Consider the following 26,271-nt stretch of genomic DNA (forward strand, 5'->3'; position numbering starts at 1 on the left):
CTGACGGAAGAACTTGCGTTTTGGAAAAGGAAGATTTTTCATTTTAGAAGACCTATCAAGATTTTAGTTGATAATGACGAAACAACGTCGAGAAGTTAATTGCATTGCAATATGGGCTATGCGTAATCTAGAGATAATAAACATTAACAAATTATTAATGAGAAATTTGAATGTTTATTTAGAGTGCCGGCACTGTAATTTGATAGAAATGGATAAAGTTAAAAAGAATAGTCTTAGTATCCTGAAGCATTTAGTAAAGATATGGAAGATAGATGTTTATAGAAGAGAATGCAAGGCAGTGCATAAAAGAATCCGGCAGACACAAGTGTATAAAGGAAATGATTAATAAAAGGTGTGTAAGAAGCTAAGTGTATCGGTGTAATTAGTCTTAGGCTGCAGCAACATAAGCGAGCAATCCTTGTGCTATTGCTATAGTGAAAAGCCTCTCCATCTTTTCTCCCTTTCTTTTTTTTAAAAAGATACTCAAGAATTTTCCCAAGTAACTAATTAAAGATCGAAAGGAACATAGGTATATTCAAATTTTAAATTTTAATTCTATGTTCGCTGAATCCAGACTTTTCGTTTTATCTTCTGGGAAAGATGTTCCTCTTTATTCCTCTTTCTGGACATGCAGCAACGATCTGAAAGTTTATATACTTCTATTTCTTTTTACATTACAGGCCCAAAAAAGTATTTACGCTGTCATCAAACTTCAAAAAAACGTAATCTCGAAAAGTAAACGTTTAACGTGTATAACAATCACATTCAATAGTAACCGACAATATAGCTTTTGTATCACAAATTTGTATTTTAATTAAAAGAACCTAACTGTATTACAAATCACACAAAATTACTATTGTATGTACAAAATTCATTAAAACATATAGTATCGGCGATATAGATCAGCACTCAAAAATAATCAAGGACGATACAAGCAGTAAATATGAAGATCGCTATTCTGATTTTCAAATTCATAGCTGCCAACTTAATGTCAGTTTTTATTTTAATTTTTTGGTGACTTTTATGTATAGTAAGCAACTTTACTTTAATTTACCATTATAAGGTATTAATTATAACTTTTCTATTAATGCAATTTATAATTACAGCATTCCATTCCCTATCTAAGTTTCTTTGTAAACTCCATCTAATAAGGTTTTATCACCAAAATACCTTTCATAATTAGTGAGAGACCTTTCCATATTTTCACTCATCTTTACTTCACAGAACTTCAAACAATTTCTTGTTTTCTTCAAGGATATCTCTTACGCCGCAATTGAAAGAATAGATGAGATTCCAAGTTTAAGACGGGAACTTTTCGGCTTACATTTAGGGCTCGTAGCTTTGGAGATACTCTGCTACAAAGTTCGTTTTTCCACGTATTCGGAAGTCTGTAAATCTTAAAAGAAGCGATACGAACCCATGTTTACTAACGTGTTATTTTTCTTTTTTATGAGAGTTAACACCACTTCAATCATGGCCACGGAAACACACACAATATATATATATATTGAAATATCCCACATGGTGTTGTGTATAAACAATTCTACACGCCAGTGCTTACAACCACCACCACGTGGTTTAGCAAGAGGATTCCACACACCAGATGGATCTAGTATCACCTGCAAACGACGGGCTTCTGGCCCCTCCCACGGAGCAGACGATGTCAACGGAGCAGCAGCGCCACCGCCACCCAAGGACATCTATAAATTGGCTGGACGACGGCAATTCTGTACCAGTTCAGTAGTGCCCCTCCTATTGTTTGCTTCGGAACATTAGGAGTAACCTAACCCCAGGCCTTTGGTCTGCTTCGGGACTACGCCTTTCCTTTCTCCTGACCTAGCCTGCTTCGGGGCTTTATCGGGAATCTCAGCCGCTTAGCCTGCTTCGGGGCTATGTGTTCACCTAACCAACCCACTGCTTGCTTCGGAGCTTTGGGCCCCTAACTCCACTCTGCCTAGCCTACTTCGGGACTTTGCAGAGATCCTGTCTGCGCCCTTACGGTCAAAGACTACCTATAACTAACCTTGTAAATTTGTATAGTATTTTGTAAAAATACTTTTTATAGTGGAAATTTTATAATAAAAAAACGATAGTGGGAGTCGATCCCGGACGCTCTTTTTATTAGCGCTCTATCTTTAACCTATATGGGACAAAGTTTTACATGGTCGACGCTTTGAACGGTTCAGCTTTGATCTGAATACTCCCCTACCGGACAGTATTTTTATTAACTGGAAGTGAACTCTTTTCCCATAGGTATGTGATTTTCTTATTTGTGAAATTAGTGACACGGACTTTACTTTATTTTAGTACATGCCTCATACTAGATCAGGAAAAAAACACTTTTCCGGAGGACGGTGCAAACATGCAACAGAATTCTCGCCCTTTTTTCAATATACCACACCTCACTAAATATTCGGGACACGTTACGGAGGAACCCGAAGATTTTCTATGCTATTTAATGATCTTGCGTTATTGGAATCTTGGAATGCAGAGAAAAAGAAAGAGCTGTTACCTATGTATCTACAAGACATGGTCCTAGATTTAGTGTTACAGTTAAAAGCTCAAAACCAATTGGATTCACTCAATTAGGAACAATTAAAAGCTAAATTAGACGACCTGAGTAGACCAAAATTACCTGCATATCGGTCTGAGTTTGAAATTTTTCAGGTTCAACAGGGCGAAAATGAACCAATTGATGCATATTTTTTATTTACAAAAAATCGCGTTAGAAACATTCACAACAGTTCATGATTTACAGACACACTTACATAACCTGAAAAAGGCGCACGTTCTAATGAAAAACGTGATTATGTAGAGCTACAACAAGCAATCTATTCGCTTTGCGATCAAAATTCACCAGTCAGCAGTTTAAATTCATCGGCAGTTGCTAGCTTCCTTCCTCGCACACCATCAACAACTAACCTATCCGTTATGTAATTCGACACCTAATTGGAATCAATACCCACAATCTGCCCCAGTATTTCCTATACCTTCAGCACCACAGCTACAGGGTGCATCACAATATCAATTAAATTCAAATCCTCCTTCCCAGGTTGGTAATGCGCCACCCCCTCCCGACCCCCTGCGCCTAGCACATCTGGCACATTGAGCGCCAATAATTCATAAGATTTTAGTAAACTAGTTAATCAAATGGCCGAATTCTCTCTCCTAGTAGCCCAAAATGCTATTAAAAATTAACAATTTAGACGGGGTGGCCGTAACAACCAACACAGAAATGGGAAGAAAAAACATTCTAAAAATAATAATACATATAGGCCAGAGACAGTCACAGTTTGCGGTACGTGCTATAAAAAAGGTCACTCTTCTAGCACATATAAGAATAAGCAGGGAAACGAATAAGGGGACCTCAGGACAATTCTTCCAGAACATGTTCTGAGGGCCGAAAGTCAGGAAGTAAAGGAGTACAAAAAGTCGCAAGTACGAGCTCTAATAAACAGTTAGACATCACTTTATACTGTGGCTCCAGTAACCGACAGGAGAGAAAACATTAAATTGTTAAACGAAGAACATAAATTGTTAATTAACGTAATAATTAACAAAGAAAAGTACCCTGTAATAATCGACACAAGTAGCTCGTTGAGCCTATGGCCCAAATCTTGGATTTCTCCAAACACAAAAAAGATTTCTTTAAGCACCAATTTACGAGGAATTTAGAATTCCATCCTAAAATTTGCGTTATATAGCTCTAATTAAATTCAGGATTGGCTCATCAACTTTCTCTCACTACTTTCGAATTTTAGAGCACGGGGAATTTTTGCCTTTATTTGGAGAAGACATTCTAAATCGTTTACAGGCCAAAATTGATTTGCAAACTAATACATTATCAGTATACAAGAAGCCACGGCCACCGCCGTACCCAATTGAAGTTGACGCTCAGGAAAAATTATCAGCAAGCCCAATTCATTCAATAATACAGCATAAATCGGCTGATGTATTTACTACTCGAAAACTTACCATACCAGCCAGGTCACATTTCTGTTTACCCATTAATGTCAAGAATCGGATAATGGATACTGAGTATTTTATTATCTCTCCATTAGAGAATTTATTGGATAAATACGGGTTACAGACTTTGCCTACTAAAGTACCTAAAAATAATTTCACACTATTAATATCAAATCCAACTAATAGACCAGTAACACTAGCAAAAAATACACCGATTGCATATGTTGAAAAGAACGTTCAAGAAGTAGATATACAGGGTGATTACCAAACACACAAACAAAATTATAAAACATTTTATAGAACTAAACAAGAAATTCAGGATAGGCTGGACAAAACCAAATCATTTTTCGATATTGTTATTCGACATAAATCCGGATTTAACGAATGACCAGAAAAAGGCTGTACATAATCTACTTTTTAAATACAGGGATGTCTTTTCATATTCACCAATTGGCATAGGTTACTTTCGTGGTTACGTACATAAAATAAGGATAGACAAAGGAGCTTCTTTCCATCAGAGGTCACCTCCTATTCCTTTGGCAGTAAGGCCGCAAATTGATTTGCAAATTAAACAGCTTTTAGAAGCCAATATTATTAAAGAGACTAGCGACAGCTCTTTCTCGTCGCCACTTCTCATAGTTCGGAAACCAAATACTTTAGAATTCCGCCTACTTTTGGATCTACAGGCATGTAATAAGTTTATAAAATATTTGAGCATTCCATTCCCGTCCACAGAAAACATTTTGCATGTACTAAGAGGCAAATCTTGCATTTCGACAATCGACATAAAGTCTCCCTATTTTCAGCTATTATTGCATCCTAAAAGCCAAAAACACATGACTTTTGAACTTAATCATACTAGAAAGGCGTATCAATTTCAGCGCTGCGTGATGAGTCATTCTACATCAGCTGCTGGACTGACTATAGCAGAACGCATTCTTTTAGAGGGTTTACCATCTCGTATAACTGCATTTGCAGATGATCTCGTGATAGGAAGCAAAAATTGGAAACAGCAACTATTGGACTTGCAACTGCTCTTCAAAAGACTAAGAAAACACGATTTTAGAGCAAGCCCGAACAAGACCCACCTATTATACTCAAAATTGGATGTCAGGATTTACAGTTAGTGGCAAAGAGATCAAACTTTTCCCCAAAATTGCCAATAAAATACGAAATTTTAAGAAACCAACCTCTAAAAGGACCTTAAAGAGTTTTCTAGGACTTTGCTCTTATTTGAGGGCGCATATCAGAAATTTTACGGAAAAAGTGGAACCATTTCAAATTCTTTTGGAAAAGAACTCAAAATTTAAATGGACAACTCGGCATGACGAGCTATATGAGAAACTTAAAACTGATATTATTCAGGCCCCTCTTTGTTTCATTTCGATCCATCATTGGAAATCCGAGTGTACTCTGATGCTTCATCAATTTCAACAGGAGGAATTTTTGCATGTTATAACACTAAAATTAATCAGGAACGTGTTGTTTCTTATTGTAGTCGTCGTTTTAGCAAAACCGAACGACGAGCCTCAACATGGCAGAAAGAACTAGATGCATTGATATATGTTCTTAGAAAATTTTGATATTTTCTACTGAATAGAAAATTTATAGACGTTAAATGCTTGGTTTCACTCAACACGCAGCCTGATAAAGTCGGAAAATTCACTCGCTACAAGGTATTCTTAGCAGATTATAATTTTGAAATTCACCACATTAAAAGTCAACAGCATCCTGCAGATATTTTTGGTCGCTAAGAAAACAAGCAAGACATACAGCGGGACGAAAATCACGAAGTTGATAAATTTTCAGACACGGAGGACGCTAAAGTCTTTGCTTCTCACTCATTGGAACACACCTTTCAAATTGACCAACTCGTGACATTACCCAATTTGGTGGATGAACAAAAGAAGGACCTTTCATTTTCAGACATCATGACTGTTTTGGAAAATAAAGAACTTAATAAATTGTCTACACTTCGTACTGCGAAATATTTTTCTCTTCAAAATGGACTGTTACATAGAACTCAGAAACATCCTCAATTAGGACCGCTATATTTACTTTGTGTACCAAAATCTTTGCTAAGCAAATGGTTTGATGCGATTCATAACCCATTGGCGCACCATTTTTGATATACTAAGACGTACCAGTGGCACTCAGAAAGTATTATTTTTTTCCTAACATGAAAGCTTATATAGCAAACAAAATAAGGACGTGCAATCCATGCCAAAAACTCAAGAAGTTACCAACCAAGCCGTCGGGCTAATTGCTCCATCATCCTCCTACACTTATCGCTACTGTGTGGCAGTACGATTCAATTAGAAGGGTGTCGGTCGGACAAGGGAATTTCAAACACACAGTAGTCGCTATTGAAATGGCCACTCGATTTCGTATGACGAAGATTGTAGACAACATCACAGCCGAAGAAATTGAACAATTTCTTATATATGAAATCATTCTTAAATACGGAGCTTTTTCCTACCGGTATTTAGATAGATACCCTGCACATAATGCTAAGAGACTACAGAACCTAGCAAAGTTCTACAACTTCCACAGAATTATACAGAATGCTCTTAAATTTTTCGTACAGGAAAATCGAAACCATTGGCCAAAACTAATTACATACATAACTTTTGCGATTAATACATTCTTATAGGCTGGAACCAAATATTCAAGTTTTTTTTTCCTTATGCACGGGTATGAACCTAAGACCATTTTTGATATTGCGCTTGCATCCACTCCAACATTATGCGTCGACAAAGAACACTTGAATAAAATACGTGGAATTGTGCAGGACAATCTAACTGCAAGTTATAACAAGTTATATATATACAGTAATGGCTTTGGAGCTGCTTTATTACTCCTGAATGAAAAGACATCGAGTTCTCATTTAAATTTTATATACAAGTACATATCCTACCACTTATGATACGGCACTTTCATTATGCATTCCCTCAACTTCAATAATTTTACGCAATTTTATCTCAAAATTTAATACCACTTTGTACGTTGAAAGACGAATATTTAACGTTCAATGGCTGACTTCAGTTTCAAAAACCTAAAATTTTAGATTAAAGAAAGAAAGAGAAAAAAAGAGATTCAAAACTGCACGGAACATATATGTGTCACATAAGTCCCGTCAAATTTTACAAATAAATTGCAGAGAAAATTACTTTTATGCTTGGTAGGTAGGTTCTGAGCTACCCTCAATTTCATTTATGTATTTTCTTATCCTCAGAACTGAAATAAATGAAATCTCGTAATGTTCATGGTCATGCCCTGTAGGCTAAGGAATCGATTACAAAATGCAAGTGAATGATGATTTAACAAGCAAAAGGATAAAGTCCATTGGCCAAGGGGGTGACCCCCCCCCCTAGGGAACTTTTGCCACTATATTAGAAATGTCCCTTAGGGTCCTTAGAATCAAAAAATAGTTGTTGGTCAACATATAAGTGCAACACCTGGGTCCTGGGGCCCTTAACCCATCGATGGAATCTCTTTTAAATGACCGTAGATCAGACCGTTAATGAAACACCGGAACAAGTTATACCTCGATCGATTTGTAAGACCGTAGGCTTTCAGTTCACGTTATGAACGGGACATTTCTGAGTACAAAGGAAAACTAATTGAGGGTTATTTAAGAAAATTTCCCCTAAAAACGTCTCTTCTCGCGATTCTTTTAGTTATTACGTGGCCAACACTGCTAACTAGGTGAATAATAAAATGTATTTAGATGTTCTGTTTTATGTTCAACTTAAACTGAAACATTCGTCTTGATCCTCAAATAGCAGCAGAGGAAATATGTATTTTATAGTCTTCACAATTTTCATAATAATTGATTTTTATCGAAGTATGAATATGACTTTGTTCAATGTTCCGTTTTATTTTTCTATAGAAAACAAGTTATACAAATTATTTTAGTAGATTTTCTCATTCGTTATATTATGACAGATTCCCAATACCGAGAAATCCCCCAGGAAGGTTTTATGATTTGTTCTGTTCGTCCATGGTATAATAGAAATAATTTCAAAGCAATAATTTTACTGTTATGCGGTTACATTATGTTCCTTTGAAAATACTTGCTGTTCTGCTATTCTACAATGAATACACTTCCAAACATGTCTGCTGACATGTGAAGTTATCAAACAGCTCTCGAAGTTACTGCGTAGGGCATGTATTCCTACTACATGTGCACACAGATAATCGCACTTAATATACTAATATGTAATATGTAGTTTTTTAATTGCCGTAATCTTAAATAATTTGTTATATTCTTTGTATTCTTGACTGTCTGTAAGTTGATAATAGTAGCACATTCGCCCTGAAATTCACGTGTTCTGAGTTATTCTGGAAAAGAATGACAAACAAAAAGAAGCCAGTCAGACAGACGACAATTGCAACAAGGAAAAGGATTACTGTTGTGAAAAATTGAAAATTCTGTGTAATATACTACGCATAAAATGAAACTGAAACGACGACGAATTTCATTTAAAAAAACTTCCATAAGAACTTTCAGGTCAAAGTACTGGCGGCAAGAGACTGATACTGCAAAACTGGACCGCTTAACATCAAATTGCATTCAAATTCCTACAAAATACGACACAAACCAACACGGTCTATCCCTGGGACTACCAAAGTTTCATAAAATTACCACGATTGCTAAGTCAGTCTGCTGAATCATGTGTTGCGGAAAATTGTACACTCTTAGTGAATAATTCACCATATTCGGAGCGTACTGCTATATGGCAGTATGTAGCAGACATCCTGTTTAACGAGGAACAGTGCGTACTTGGCCAGAAATATAGCTAAAATTCGGATCACGAAAAAAGGGAAAGGGTGTTTCATGGGAAACTCTAGTGACATGTGTCACTATAACAGCTGAACGTGTCATTAAAGAAACACCTATTCGATAGGAAGACGAATCACTATTGTTACAGATTCAAAAAGTGGATTTCATAGCAGCCGAAATGTGGTACCACAAGTTGTACCAGATCGTCGAGCGGAAATTGTTCATGGAAGAAACATACCTAAAGATAAATTCATTGAAGGTACAGTCTGTGCAGGTACGTCAGTAAGTGTTTTAGTCATTGAAGAACCTTTATTGTTACTACGAGCTTTTATTATTCGTCATGGACATGCGTCACATCTTTCGTGGCTTACCACGGTAAAATTGCTACATGCCATGAGCTTAGACTTCATCATCTTTTTCAGTTTATATCTATCCTTTTAGCTGCAAGTAATACAGGCCTAAGTCTTCGGAAAACCCATGTCTCCAAATTTTTAACGCAAGATGTTTGTTCAGCTGCTTCAGGTGTACCATGGTTGATGTCAAACAAGATGCTCCTAGTTATGACCGTCAGATATCTCACAAGCAGAACAGAATTAATAACTAGACTCAACCATACGTGCCACTCATCTTCATAATCACAAATATTTAGATTATAAACAACAATGTATGATTGTGTCGCCGAAAGCGGTGTTAACCTCCAGCCATCAGTCATACAAGATTCATCTGTGTTCTTCCCCTTTTGATGTGATAATTTCCGAGGATTTGCATATCACTTCCACTTAAAATGGTAAATATAAACTGCATGAGACATTAGGTAAATCTGAGCTCTTGGAACGTAGCATCTCGCTGTGGGCGGCTGCAAAGGAACTCACACTTATTGGTGGTGATTAAGAATAGCTCGCATTAACAGTAAATCTGTTTCAATAACAAAACACTTAGTCATACCTGCACAGACTGTACCTTCAATGAATTTATCTTTAGGTATGTTTCTTCCATGAACAATTTCAGCTCGACGATCTGGTATAACTTGTGGTACCTCATTTCGGCTGCTATGAAATCCACTTCTTGAATCTGTAACAGTAGTGATTCGTCTTCCTATCGAATAGGTGTTTCTTTAATGACACGTTCAGCTGTTATAGTGACACATGTCACTAGAGTTTCCCATGAAACACCCTTTCCCTTTTTTCGTGATCCGAATTTTAGCTATATTTCTGGCCAAGTACGCACTGTTCCTCGTTAAACAGGATGTCTGCTACATACTGCCATATAGCAGTACGCTCCGAATATGGTGAATTATTCACTAAGAGTGTACAATTTTCCGCAACACATGATTCAGCAGACTGACTTAGCAATCGTGGTAATTTTATGAAACTTTGGTAGTCCCAGGGATAGACCGTGTTGGTTTGTGTCGTATTTTGTAGGAATTTGAATGCAATTTGATGTTAAGCGGTCCAGTTTTGCAGTATCAGTCTCTTGCCGCCAGTACTTTGACCTGAAAGTTCTTATGGAAGTTTTTTTAAATGAAATTCGTCGTCGTTTCAGTTTCATTTTATGCGTAGTATATTACACAGAATTTTCAATTTTTCACAACAGTAATCCTTTTTCTTGTTGCAATTGTCGTTTGTCTGACTGGCTTCTTTTTGTTTGTCATTCTTTTCCAGAATAACTCAGAACACGTGAATTTCAGGGCGAATGTGCTACTATTATCAACTTACAGACAGTCAAGAATACAAAGAATATAACAAATTATTTAAGATTACGGCAATTAAAAAACTACATATTACATATTAGTATATTAAGTGCGAATATCTGTGTGCACATGTAATAGGAATACATGCCCTACGCAATAACTTCGAGAGTTGTTTGATGACTTCACATATCAGCAGACATGTTTGGAAGTGTATTCATTGTAGAATAGCAGAACAGCAAGTATTTTCAAAGGAACATAATGTAACCGCACAACAGTAAAATTATTGCTTTGAAATTATTTCTATTATACCATGGACGAACAAATCATAAAACCTTCCTGGGGGATTTCTCGGTATTGGGAATCTGTCATAATATAACGAATGAGAAAATCTACTAAAATAATTTGTATAACTTGTTTTCTATAGAAAAATAAAACGGAACATTGAACAAAGTCATATTCATACTTCGATAAAAATCAATTATTATGAAAATTGTGAAGACTATAAAATACATATTTCCTCTGCTGCTATTTGATGGATCAAGACGAATGTTTCAGTTTAAGTTGAACATAAAACAGAACATCTAAATACATTTTATTATTCACCTAGTTAGCAGTGTTGGCCACGTAATAACTAAAAGAATCGCGAGAAGAGACGTTTTTAGGGGAAATTTTCTTAAATAACCCTCAATTAGTTTTCCTTTGTACTCAGAAATGTCCCGTTCATAACGTAAACTGAAAGCCTACGGTCTTACAAATCGATCGAGGTATAACTTGTTCCGGTGTTGCATTAACGGTCTGATCTACGGTCATTTAAAGAGATTCCATCGATGTCTGTAAATATACACGGGTTTAAAGGGTTAAGGACCCCAGGACCTAGGTGTTGCACTTATATGTTGACCAACAACTATTTTTTGATTCTAAGGACCCTAAGGAACATTTCTAATATAGTGGCAAAAGTTCCTGGGGGGGGGGGGAGTTCACCCCCTTGGCCCATAGACTAATAATAATAATAAACCCTAAGGATGTCCAGGGGCTAGATATTATCCACTTCAAGTTTCCATGCTTCAGGACAGCACCTACGAGACTCTCGCGCCTAGACTCCACACTGACCCAATTTTTCCCATTACAATGGATATTCCACTGGTTGCTCGAAGTTCCTTTTTCAATACTGCGGATATGAAACATGGACCTACAGGTAACGTTCGATTACTGAAAAAAAAAAAAAAAAAAAGTCGAGGGCGAGATATCACGGTTTTTTAATCCCTTTCTTAGGAGCAGCTGATTTTTCTTTTACTATCTTCCTTCAAGATTTTCAAGATATTAACAACACGAACAGTATCAGAATCCCAAAAACAATGACGATATGAGTTCATTAAATACTAATAAACTGATTGTAACCTCTTCGAGATATTTCTTATTACTGAAAACTTCAGCTGCCTACCAATTATAAGGGTTTAATAATGGCGCTGTCTTTATTATTATGATAGAACAAAATACTTACTATTTGTAACGATTTTCGATTATACATGCACCACACGCAGAAAAGCAACATATAATGAAAGACAGACTACACGCTGATAGCTGATATAAACAGTTAGCTGACAACTACTCCCAACAACACTGTTATATACAAATACTTCAAAGCACACTACACATACAGCTACTTGCATGCACATACAGTATGCAAAGCAGTTTACATGTAAGAAATCATGCAACATGCAATGTCCAGTCACATTATCAGCTTACTATAAACCATATTAATACGCAATCACAGACAATTAATATTATAGGACTATGATTATTTTTTGTTTCATTCTGACATACGGTGATGTAGAGTCAGCTAAAAAGATTGATGAGAGTGTATGAGCTAAACACTTGTCTTCTTCATTCATCTTCAGAGCTTCACTGAATTGCCCTAAAATAATTAATATAAGACGACTCGCTGATATGTAACACTGATTGTGATGACATTTAAAAGAAGTCTCTATCTTACGTTCAGTCTGTTAAAATCGGAGATTAAAATGTTAAAATTTATGAGTGAGATCAACATGTGCGTTACGAAACTTTAATCCTATTTCTGATTTACATTTCTCCGATACTATAGGCGTATGATAAGCACACAAAAATTTTCGTACATGCTAAAATAATGTCTTCTTATCCCAATAAAAAATATACGTGGTATAACATCAGTTCTTAGAACCGAAAGGCTGACGATAGCTTTACAATAATAGCGGCATGCAGTCATTTGACGGACTTTGACCACATGAAGAGTAACAAAAATGATAGTTCAAAAGCTAACTGAAATGTTTGTGCACTACACGAAGATTAAATAACATTTTCTCATAAGTAATGAAAATGCTGAATGAGATGACGAACAGTTTGTATGTTCTCTGTTATTATTTACTTTGTATTTATACGCTTACTCGTAAAAACCGTCTCATCTCCAAGAAAAAATCCTACAGGTGTCTGAGAAAGAGAATGAATTAGTCGCTGCACGCTGGTTAGTATCACTGCATGAAATAAATAAATTATCTATTCATATTGTTCAAAATTGATATCGTCATTGTTGAGAAATAAAATGTCAAATTCCTGAACGGACCAAACGACTGAAAAATTTAGTGGCTCATCGCACAAGCCATTACAGAGATTCAAGCGACTTTTAAGGTTTGAGAACGTAGGAATTTCTAGTCAAAAAGTGGGAGTAAATAGGACCACTAGTATGCATCCTTTCTACACATGCTTACATACCTGAACTCTTTTTTAATAAACGTGAGGCAGTTCTGTAATTTGCATAATGTTTATTAACTCTTATGTTTGACCAGAGGTTATCAATTTTCGCTACCTCTGTTTCTGAAGGCAGATAAGGAACTTCATATACTGTTTCCTCATTTGAGGATTCATCTTTTTTTGGCCCTTCTGGAAAGAGAGAGAGAAAAAAAGCTGGGATATGCTCACACTCTGTAGTATTTTCCACTTATGTCAGTGAAGTAGTAGCTGTAGAAGACAATGTTTCAGATAAGTCATATTAACTGTTTTTCAGAACAGGACTGTTCAGTGGCAATTTTAAGAAAGAAAAAAATGTTCTATGGCCTTCTAATAAAATTTCATTCCATACAAGGAAACAAATTCAGTTTCAGTTTTCATTTTTTGTAAAATTTTCCTTATTTTTGATCCTACTTCCAGTTGAGTATTATTTAACTCTTGATATAAACTTGGAAATTCTGTCTCAATAAGTTCTTTAACAGTCAACAGACTATGAACTAAATTCACTGACTATTTGCTGATGGATGCTATAAGATACATAAACACACTGACGTTTATGAAGTGACCTAACAGACTTGATTAGGGCACAAGCTTCTCCATTTAGTATACAAGTTACTGTCTCTTTTTTTCTGAAACAGCTTTAAGCACATCTCAAACAGTAATGATGCATATACTAGAAAATGGAACTGGTTACGAGTTATCAAAGAAGAATATCTTACACATCATAGTATTGATTTACACCAATACAGTTTTCTTTCAACTTTTGGTCTTATTTGCGAAGCTCTGAGATAATTTCTTTTTATTGCTAGCCTTGAAATATAAACACTTTCAGCAGCTGGGATCAAGGTCAACTATAGTGTTTCAACAAAACTGCAGGATAAAATCTTTAAAACTTATCTACACACATTTATTTGATTGAAAACTTATATAAAAAAAGTATTGTTCAGAAAGTAACTAGAATGTATCAATCTTTTAGTATTACTATGCCTTTAATAGCGGAATAGCGTTCATTGATGGCAGAAATTCAAGTTGCCCTATTTTCCTTCTTTTTTAATAGAAAAAGTCATACTTATAGAAATAATAAAAAAGTTTTCAATCAGATAAGTATGACTTTTTCTATTAAAAAAGAAGGAAAAGTAGGGCAACTTGAATTTCTGCCATCAATGAACGGCTATTCCACTATTAAAGGAATAGTAACACTAAAAGATTGATACATTCTAATTAGTTTCTGAACAATACGCAAATAAATAAAATGGTCTATTTGAGACATCAGAATATTTTACTTAGTTCAACAGGTTCCACTAGGTAAACAAAATTTACGATCTAACTATATAGGTATACGTACTTGAAGAAAAATATATATATCTTTTAATCGTATGATGACATCTAATGGAATTAAGTCAGAAACTGCAACTAGAATTTCTTACAATGTACAATTAGCCCAATTTTATATCTCTGCATTCATAACGTTGTCAGGGGTATTAACAAGAAAGAAAAAAATCTTTAGCCAAATATTTCGTAGGGAGATTATCGATTATATTCCCTCATACATTACTACAATAGAGCCTTTAATTGTTGTGACGTATTAAGACTTGCTGAAAACTATATTATTAAGTGAAATCTATAAAGTTATGTATATACACATTATTCGCTAGGAAATAGTTATATACTAAGAACACAGTATACTGTTATGAAGAAATAGTTATGTGCAACATTAGCTTTATTACTTATTCGATAAATTTTGCTACTTTTTTCTTTCTTTTTTATGCATTCAGTACAAGTATTAATAAAACTGACGCCACAGTACTGCACAAAGGAAAAGAGGGTCGAAATAATTTGCATTTTTTTTTCTGAATTAGGATATGACAGACTTCAAACAACAGGAATGAAATGATAGTGAAGGAAGAAATCAGTATTCGGAACTTGAACAGACCCGCTAATGGTCTCAGTGGAAATAAGACACGTGCTACAAAATGACATTTTTCAAGAAACAGAAATTTTCCTTGAAAGAAGCAATTATTAAGGAATTAAGTTGGCATAGCTTATATTTCCTGTAAAAAGTACTGTGCCTTTTTTCCCAACGAGCCCTTAACTGATAATTAGCAATTCTCCTACATCCATATAGGTATCTATAACTACAAATGTAAATTTAACCCAGTTCTGTAAATCACCAGAAAATAAGACCAGTCTGTTTCGAAAGGAAACTAATGTTACTTCTCAGTATCAACGTCGAAATCTTCATATCTTGCTTTCAGTATAGTAAGGTGAATTCGATTATAAATGATGTAATAATCTCTGGGCATTATCTCAATAATGCTTCCTTTCTTACTATTACACACTTTATTAGTAGCAAATCATTATAGACACGCACGCATAAACGTCATTCACATACTAATCCAAATACACACACACATACATGTTAGTTTCATTTTCTTCTTCTTCTTCTTTTTTGTTTAAAAATAACTCGCAATCTATAGACGTCACAGTAACTGAAAGTATGAAGTATGGTTTGACATAATAGTGACAACGAAAGTACACTAGTGGAGAAAAAGGACAGAGAAGTGTCCATCAGAAAGTGGGGAAAAGTATGAAACATGTAACTGACTGCTCATGGGTACATAAAGTATTGTCGAAACAATATGATGCTGGAGATTAATTATAAGCCTGTATAACCACGTGAAGATCACCACACAGTTAAAAAAAATAATATATATATATATATATATATATATATATATATATATATATATATATATATATATATATAGGCTATGGACTTCGTTGTATGCATTTCTTTCCTTCTGCAATTAATTATTGCTTATGATACTTCAACATTTTGCGATGGTAACTTGTTAGATTAACCACGAAGTTCTTGCTATTAATTCTTCATTTGTCTTCTTTTATTCAACTTCTCTCTCGCAATAAATTTTCAAATGTCGGGTTGTTATCTTCACAAGTATGTTTAATGCCTCATTAAAGTCTTCTGTCTACTACTTTTTTCAAAAAATAAAGTTTATTGTTCTTTCAAAACCACTTACAAAATTCATCAAATATATTTACAGCATACGCAATATAATTTTTACAAAATACGAAATATCGATAAGCAGTAGTATTTCAGTAGAATACTTCAATCTTTTTAGATTATTCTTAAGTACAACTATGTATCTGCTCCTCATAGTAGTTTTAACAAAGCTCTAATACGTTAATACACTATACCTGAGAAGCATAATAACATGATAAATATTACATTATAAACTGCATTATATTAATATCAAAAAGGCGGTTGCTCAAACCGGTTATAAATTTCTTTTAATCACTGTTATAAATACCAGCTCATTTACTTACAATAACAACTTATACAAAAATCCATAACATCTATCAAAATGAAGGAAGTAGGCATGATACTGTCTATTAAGATATATACACTTAAAAACAGACTTAGATTATCTTGTAAACCGATTTTACCTTGTTATTATTAATTAGTAAACTACTACATTCATTATATAATATCAAACCAATGTACATTATAGTATTTTAACATGTTCTATATGTGATTGGTGTGAATGAATCGAAAGTATACGCTTCTCAGCCTCGAAAACTTTATTGCAATCGTATTAAACACTACTGCGACTACAAGAAAAGGATGAAGTATGAATGATATGCTTTTGAAACTGACGTAAATAAATATCTGTTTTTACACTCTGATTTCCATTCAGTTCAACTTGCAGCATCGTCAGGCAGTAAAGATATTAAAGGAGAGAAAATAAAATGACAATGCTATCAGTTTACCTTAGCGAAAATTGATGTGGAAGAAGAAATTTACTCACTTCAAGGTACTCTGTACATTCTTTTAGTGTAATTGGTTTATTCACAATGATTCAACTAGTATAATGGATCCGTAATTAACTTACTAAGTACATTCTAACACTAAAATAATGAAAAGCCATCTACTGAACTGAAGTTTTTACTTTCTAGAGGTCTTCTATTGCTTCTTAACCATTCGTCAAGAATGTGTAATATTAAATGCATGACACACTTGAAAAAAGAAGAAAAGAAAAAGTTTTCTCGGATTTGCTTTATATTAAAGTAACAGGATTTACTCGTAAACACATAAATCAAAAAATCAAAGCAAAACACTCGGACGTATTAGGTCAATTTCAGATACCGATGCAAAGTCTGTTTTAATGAAATCGCGTTTCAAACTGTATGAGGGCTTGTAATCATATTGCCACCATTGACTTCTATTATTCCAATATTTCCTACCATTTACTTCTAAGAGGAAGTTTTCAGACAGATACTGATGTGGTTTATGCCACGTGATTGTATATTTAAACTAAATCATACTAATGATAACAATACTAAACAGGACAGAATCAAATAGAAATACAGAAAAAAAAAACTGTAACTAACTAGTTTTTCGTTGGTTGTGGCATCATTAATGGTTTAATTTCTCAAGTAGTTCTTGATCAACTTCTTACATATGTACAAAACATACACATGCTTGTCAGTCTTATTTTCAATTCAAAATACTTGAAGGACTGAATTGAAAATAATAAAGACTAAACAGAACACACACTTCTGTGTTATTATTGTTATAATTTGTACATAATCTTATTTGTGGAAGACATAAATATTATATTTAATGTACGGAGTAATATGTGTTTTACAAAAATAGAAAACAAGATATAAAAAAAAATCATAACAAAATGCACAGATAAACAATAATTCAACAGAAAAAAACACGAATAACAAGAAAACGTATTTTTGTACATATTATGATCAAAATACACAACCACAAACAAAAAAATGTAACATGAATAAAATTCATAAATTACCATACATTAAGCGTTTAGTGCCAAGTTACTATATGCAACTGCTGTATAATTTTAGGTGGTCGGGATTTGTGCCACCTTCTTTCGAGGTATCTAGCTAGGAGTAGGGAAGGTTCCTTTAGGGTAAATTTAGGTTAAAAATATAAATGAATATGTTTTAAATCTAGATATATGGATTAAATTAACTTAAACAAATATTATATATATATTCGTTTACAGTATTCAACACAACGGTTCGAGGTAAAGTGTAACTCGTTACTTTGTACGCTCAAAATAATACAAAGAAGGGTAACAACCCCTGAGATTCCTTCAAAAGGGAATTTTCCTTAACATACCAGTTGAGTTAGTTAAGGTTTTGAGTACTTCAGACAAATGGATGGTGAATATTATTTCTGTCATTTATTGAATATGTATATGAAGCTTAACATGGTTTGCCTGTGCTCTTTTGAACCATTTGTTCTTGTATCCTTTTATTATTATTATTATTATTATTATTATTATTATTATTATTATTATTATTATTATTATTATTATTAATAATAATAATAATAATAATAATAATAATACAGTAATTGTAAATGTATTGCCAGATTTTAGTTGTTGACAATTTTAAATTAAAAACTCGCATAAAGTGCACAAAATATATGGTACAAATCGATGAGTTATATGAAATTTGCAAATTGTTTTTACTGAAATTATTGTAATACCTACCTATATATTTACGGATATAGAAACTGTACGTGCACAAATTTCAAATAGAAACAAATATTTACAGATTTTGCTATACAGTAGTACAAATTACTCCTTTCTGAATATATATAAAAATGTAACTTAGTATATGACTGGAATACGAAATAACATTATATACAGAAATAAGCACGAATTTTAATAAAGTAACTTACAAATTTGATTAACAATGTATTAGCACAAATTGTAATGATTTTTATACTCACAAATTTCTACTACTACTATATATATATATACACACATGACTTAATTTCTAAACACGTTGTTGCTAGTCTTAGTAACTGAGAACTTGAAATTAAAAGCACTAAACTTTATTTAGGCTTTTAATTTAAAGTTGCCAATTACTAAGGTTGGCAACAATGCATTTAGAAATTAGAAAAAGAACATACAAGAATGAATGTTCGAGAAGGCCACAGACAGATTACATTAAGCTTTTATAACCTTAATCCAAGTTTTTACATATTTAATTCCTAGTCCTTTACATTTTTAATCTAAACCTGCCCAAAACAAACTTCCCCACTTCTCGCTAGACTGCTTAGAAACTGGCAATCGTTTCCATCAAAACTTAAGCAGCAGCAGCAAACAGCAGCCTGGGAAACAGGACGCTTGAAATAAGGTACTTATGTAGTTTTGAATATACGTCTTTTATTATACATAATGTGAATAAAATTCATTTGTATAAATACGAAAATATAAAAACTGCCCATATTTTATATTTTATCTAGTATTAAAAATAATAAACTAGCAGAAGTTACACATCTTACAACGCAAAACAAATTGAAAATATTTCATGCAGCATAATAATTCAAGTAGTACTGTTGGTTTTTAAAAATAAGGTAAAAAAAATACTATATCTAAAGCTTGACGATTAAATATATCATTTCAGCATCGCTTCTTATCATGCGCTTCATTCCAATCTCCGACCACTTGCGATCAAGACATTTTACTTAGCCCGTTCATCACTGGCTCTTGTTTAGCAGATTCTGCGTAGTTATGGAGAAAAAGAGATAGCATTACAAAAACTACGTATCAACAGAAATTGAAGGTTTAATTAAACTACTTTCATCACAACTTCAAATTTTAAGTCTACTCCACTGCTGAACTTCTACGAAATACTTACGTATAAAAGAAAGCCTTAAAAGAAGGTGGAATGAAAGCAACAAAAAAATAACAAACAAAAGAGATTGCGTTTTACGGTTCAGTACCTGTAATGGAGTCTGATTTATGAGGGAGGTCCCAGTCCAAGCTTCTCTCTATTGCCTTCTTCCATTTTGAGTACCGCAAATCTCTTTCTGGAAATAGACGAAAAAATAAAATAAAAATTAGTTTATCCCACAATTATACGGTAAAATCGACAATATCTTCTGTTTTACTTTTAACAGTATGTATTCATTTTACGAGTATACATCGTATAGTCAAAACATTTTTGTATACTAAAAATTTTTACTACAATAAATGAAAAATTTCTTTTGTATTTTGTTGAATGCTACTGTGAAAACTTGCCTCAACACAATAAATGTCCAAATATACAAAATGTCAAATTATGTCTTGACAGAGAATGTCAAGGATACCTAAATCAGTAAAATTCTCATATCTCTGGAAATATCCAAGGGAAACTTTTAATGTTTACTATCTTTTTCTTTCAGTCTCATCGCATTTTTTCGACAAGAGACGTACGTAAATTTCCCTTGGAAAAACTGACATAATAGCATTAGTAACAGCATACGACATTTCTCTCAGTAGTAACTACATTAACCATTTATTTGTAAATTAAACAAGAACTTGTCTCTTGGCAAAGTTGAGTAGGCCACCAAGTATCTCAATAGATTAATTTGGAGCTGTTCTTCCCATATGTAATGGAAGATTCATTGAGTGACTGATTAGGTTTTAATGTATATAATCATATCATATCCTTCATTTCAGTAGCATTATAAGATAGAAGTCATTACATCAGTCTGTATATTTAGGCTTCATTTCCTCTTATTCCTAACCTATCAGAGTCGTTTTCTAACAGTCCATGTCTTCGTTAACCTGAACATAAAGTTCCGTAGGAAATCTGTGTAAAAATCTGCAACATAAATATTTTTTGTGTTTTTTTTTTTCTTTGATAAATCAATTTATACAATTTTACTTTAATAATTATTCTACCATTTTAAAGACTGGAACTGACACTTCTTTAAATAAATTATTAAAAATGATGAGTAGAAACACTAATTACGTTTACTGTGTCCGTCTAAAAACTGTTCAAGATTTTTACTGGATGCTTCAACTGTGACCTTGTTCAACAAGTTAAGTTTGTCACATGGAGACAGAATTACTTTTTCACTTTTAATGAATGGGTTCTTAATTGGAAAGAGACCATTTCGCTGAACTGGTTGTTTACGTACAATAAAATTTTATGACTGCGAAAGAAATGACAATTTAACACTAAAACCGTGAGAGTCCTGTAGACATTAACAAAAACATGGTAATCTACCTTAGGCTATGTTTTTTTTTATTTCTTCGTGTAATTAATTCCCTTCATATTAAACTTATTTATAAAAATTAAATAATAACTGGTGATATAACGAATTTTGATTATATCATCATTCATCATCATCCGTGGTTCTGCTTGCTCATTTCTGAGTGTCGTAACCCCACTGACCTCGCCAGTCATACGTCTTATGTCTGTCGCCATTTTATACGACCTTCAGCTTACGTTAACGTACTCCGAATAGGAAAGCCAGTTGTGTGTTTTATTTATCCTGTCCATCTGTAAGTGGTTCTAAACACGATAATATGAGAGCTTGAGCGCTTTAATTAAATTGTGTTACATTGTTAAATTGTCACTTCTTCCACAAAGTAATAACCGTAAAAAGTTTTCTACATAAACAACCAGTTTAATAAGATTTTTTCTTTCTTCTTTCTTGCACTGAAAGTGCAAAATATGTTTATAAAGTGATTCAAGCTTCCTGGAACTAACTTAAGCTGGTGAATAAGGCCACAGTTTAACCCTTCGACTACCCATACATATTCTTTTGTCAGTAATTATAATGATACTGTACGTTTCGAGGTATTGATATTCTCAGACTTTTTTCCTGTTTGCATTCTTGTTTTAAATTACTTAGGTGTTATTTTATTTTTGTAAGTCATGTGGTAGGTTTAGTAATTTATAGCATTAAGTCCCAAGCGGGTCCATTGGACCCTGATCTTTATTGAGTGCAAACATATTTTCAAACTTCAGCTTCGTTTGAAATTGTGCATTGTAGATGGCAGCACTAGCATTTTAATAGTGATGGTGAAGCTAGAAATAAATATGAGAGCTGGAAAGAAGACACAGCAACATTGTTTTATCCTCGCGCAAGGAGTTTTGCTCGTGCTGCTGTTGACAACACATGTAGAGGGTATGTGGAGCTATACAACGTGGGTGGCGGCGCTAGAGTAGGTGCTACTGCAATAGTAGTGGTGTGTGTTGAATGTAGGTTGTCAAATCACACCGCTCTAAAGGGTGTGTTTTCCAAGTTAGAACAACGCGCATTGATAATATTCAAAGTGGCCCGTGGAGAAAACGCCAAGGAATGTCACTCTGGACTACGTGAAGCATGTGGTAATGACGTATTGAGGTATCGAACTGCGATCCTTTGGGTTGCACGGTTTTGTGTAGGAGATGATAGTGTGCAACAGGAACCAGGTGGAGATCGACATAGGATCAGAAACAAATGAAATGAAATCTAAGTTTTACGTCTCACGATTATGCCGGTTAGGCTAAAGGAGGCGGTGATAAGATATGAGTGAAATGGTGGAATGAAGAAAGTGGGAGGAAACGGGAGAACCCCGAGAAAACCCACGAGTACGGTGTATGTTCACCACAAAGTCCACACGGCGCGAGCTGGGATCGAACCAAGGACCCCAAGCACCCGGAGGTGAACGCTCTACCATTGAGCCACCGTGCCCCCACGGATCGGAAACAAAGTCATTGAATTGATTCAGTCTTTGCTGCATGTTTACAGGAGGTAGTCTGACAATGAATTGGCTAATCAGATAGGAACATCCCACACTACAGTGTTGAATTTGTTGTACAATGTTCTTGGTTACCGAAAAATGGCATGACGGTGGCCACCGCACCATTTTACAGGCATTCAAAAATCACACAGATATGCCCTGACCGGTGATCATTTGTCACATGACAGACGCGAGGTCGCGTGTTCCGAGACAGGATTATCGCACCGCGCTCGTATGAGCCAGAACTTAAGCGCCAATTCAATAAAAGGTGCCACCCATCATCGCCCCGACAAAAGAAGCTGCGTCAGCATGAAAGTAAGTGTAGCCTAGGGGAAATATGAAGGTGATGCTGATAGTACCATACGACGTACGTGGTGTCATATTACGGCACGCAGTCCCTCAGAACCAGACCATAAATATAGTGCACTACCACATGTTTCTGGAACCACGTCTTCGTCGTGCACTGCGCAGGAAACGACCCAACTTCATAAATGATCCGCCCATTGTCACAATGCAATTCCTGTTAGAAATCTGTTTGCACGATGGAGGTGGGAGGTTCTAGAGCACACCCTACTCACCGGACAAGAGTCCATGTGACTCATTTGTTCTCTAAAATGAAAGAACCACTGTGAGTTTGTGAAAACTCTGGAAAATTTTATGTAAATTTATTTTTTGTTACATAGGAATGCATTTCTGACGTCTACATTTCAATGTTATGTATCTTAGTATTTGTTACTTCATAAATAAAAAATATACGTTATTTTCCTTAAAGAGAGAAAAACATTAAACGTAAGTGTATTTCATTGATGTTCTAATTAATAAAAATTGCTTCTCTCTTCCAAAAGTATACATATTGGCTAGAAAAAAAGCAAAATAATCACCGTGGGTCCATTGGACCCCGTTGGTATTGAAAGGTATAAAATTTTGTCTGTAGTTCCAGAGTTAAGTGGCGGAAACCGTCTAGTAAAAGTTTTACAGAAACAATCAACGAATTAGTGTTTCCACTCATTGTTTTTAATAATTTGTTTACAGGGGTATCAATTTTAGTCTTTAAAGTAGTCTAAGAATTCATTCCTATCACCTTGTACCTAATTCTTTGAACTTTAGCGTTATAATTAAAGACTGGCAGTTGTGAAAAAAATGCCATAAATGCAATATTTTGCCATTTTACAGGAAATCCAGAATAAATGCCATCTGTAACGACTGATCACATTTGCCATTTTATGGTTGCTTCTTAAGCTTTATTCACCTTTCTACCGGAAATTCAAGTCACATTGTTCGCTATTATCGTGGCATACAGCTCAACTGTGAGATATGGAATTAAATTCTCTTCACCAGAGGAGATAAATCATCGTTGTCCAACCATATACATGGAAAGCACAGCTGATGTCGCTATTATGTTGAAAAGAGATCAGGGAATTTTTAAAATAAATACGTAATAAAACAGAAATGAATGACTCTAATAGTCGTATGCACACTAGTATTTTTTATTCATCGATACAACATGATTATTTAAGAAAGAAAGAATAAAAAATTTGAAACATATATTCAAACGGGCACTAATAAATTTATTTATTTTAATATCCAAGTCCTCTAAGCTATTATAATGACAAAAAAGAAATGTGAACAAATAAAGATACGGTGCATCTAAATTTAATGGGATATAAATTACCTTGTAAATTAAAAAAAAAAAAAAAAAAAAAAAAAAAGACAATGTCACGTAGATTCTTGCTCAAGATAAAAGTTGAAAATATATCTAATGTTCCACTTTCTTCGTTTAATGGATATTCTGTGTCTTTCTTTGTTTTCACGTGTTCTGATTACTTTAATCATTTAGTGCTAAAGTTAATTAGTGATTTTAACAATTTTTAATGAGATTAAAGCATTTAATGTGAGACTTTGATAAATTAATGACAGTAAATACAATGAATATAAACTGCCATTTGTTAATACTATTTTTAAAATTAAGTTTGCCTGCCATTTTTGATATTTTATTTTGCCATAACTGCTCGTCTTTAGTTATACTATAACCGTTACCAAGTTCTATAAGTAATTTTTGTGGACGCTCTGTATATTCTGTAAGACAGAAATCATTGTTCAATTTATACTTTATTTTTGCGACGCAAATAACTTCTTTTCTTCGGTGGGAGTTACAAGTAATTCAATTTCTTTCCCACGAACCAAGAACAAAAAAGTCTTTCATCGTTCACTCATACATATATGCGAAACGCTGTTTCGCCGTGAAAGAATATTAGGGAATAACATGACTACATTCATTATCTGAACTATATGTATGATAATCGCATTTCTCATACTTGAATCTCACAAGGAAACTTACGGAAATGTCACTCACCGATTTAAATAAAACTTTGCGCACTTGTAGAACATCGAAAAATTATCGACACGTATTTTTTTGTATCGGCAATGGTGAAGATTTAAGAGTAGAAACCAGAAACCGCTCTTTGAACTTAAGGGTGGTCTCCAAGCATAGACAGAAAACAATCATTTAATTTAGAAGAAAACATACTACCAAGGGGGTTTTAGGACAGCTGATTCAGAATCTGACGTCAACATTTAAAAAAATCAAAATGGCGGATCCAATATAGTAATTACAATTACAAAATGTCTTCTGATTTGAAATTTTCTGCAGTTAGCCAAGAACAATTATAGTTGGCAGAGATTACCGCGAGGAGGTTGCAGACCATTTTAAAACCCCTTTCTGTATTCCTTTTAATGAGATGCTTGATTAAAGTGAGTGTCTGCACTTCTCACTATAACGTTTACAGGGACACAAAAAGTAGAAAGTGTGGCACAATCAATAAATCTAACTCCTAGCTACACCATACAGCCTTTATTTTCTGAAAATGGTGTTGTTATCACCGTTGTTAATTATTTTGCAGGAAAAAAATGGAACATTTGACCCTATAATCCAAAACAACCTCTTTTAATCTGAAAATGTCCTTGTGAAAGCATCATATTCGGGGAAATTAACATCAGGTCTTCTGAGATCATGGTTTCAAGAGGTTTTTCTCCTAATGTTTAATGTGGAGTCCATTTTGTTATTAGATTCGTGGTCACAATTCATCAACTTTTCAACCTATTTTACGAACAAAAGAGTACCTCAAAAAGAAATCATTCTGCACTAACAACTGGTAGGATTCAATCTCTTGATGTGTTCGTCTTTAGGCCGTGGAAAACCTTCTAGATACATTTTGCTGATATTGTTCTCTACAACTATAACATAAATTTACATCTCCGTAAAATAATTTAGATCCAAATCACTGATTCATAATCAGTTTTCTTCTACTAGATTTGCAAAGTTTATTAGATATGCGTGATGCAAAAATAGTTATTTGAAGATGATTGTGCTGCATTTTGCGATTTGTCACAGTTATTGCTGTAATAAGGTGAGCTTGATGTAAACACTGTTTATGCATCATACACTTTATACGAAATATTACTGTGAAGCGTTTTCTCAATAAATTCATAATTATAACAATCGAGGA

General features: G+C 34.1%; 1 protein-coding gene across 4 annotated transcripts in view; it reads right to left on the minus strand.

The window, feature by feature from the left end:
• The window catches only part of Gk1 (Glycerol kinase 1), a 141,996-nt gene that overhangs the window by 20,142 nt on the left and 95,583 nt on the right, over positions 1-26,271 (minus strand). For 3 of the 4 annotated variants that reach the window (XM_081725670.1, XM_081725669.1, XM_081725668.1), the window contains exon 11: positions 19,990-20,076. In XM_081725670.1, the coding sequence (XP_081581796.1) occupies positions 19,990-20,076 (87 nt within the window). Of the gene's footprint in view, positions 1-15,984; positions 19,768-19,989; positions 20,077-26,271 lie in introns of those variants that run through there. The other variant, XM_081725672.1, reaches the window with a different exon arrangement.

Source organism: Thermobia domestica, chromosome 9 (genome assembly GCF_964235325.1).
Source record: "Thermobia domestica chromosome 9, izTheDome1.hap1.1, whole genome shotgun sequence".
In the NCBI taxonomy this organism is placed as follows: Eukaryota; Metazoa; Arthropoda; class Insecta; order Zygentoma; family Lepismatidae; genus Thermobia; species Thermobia domestica.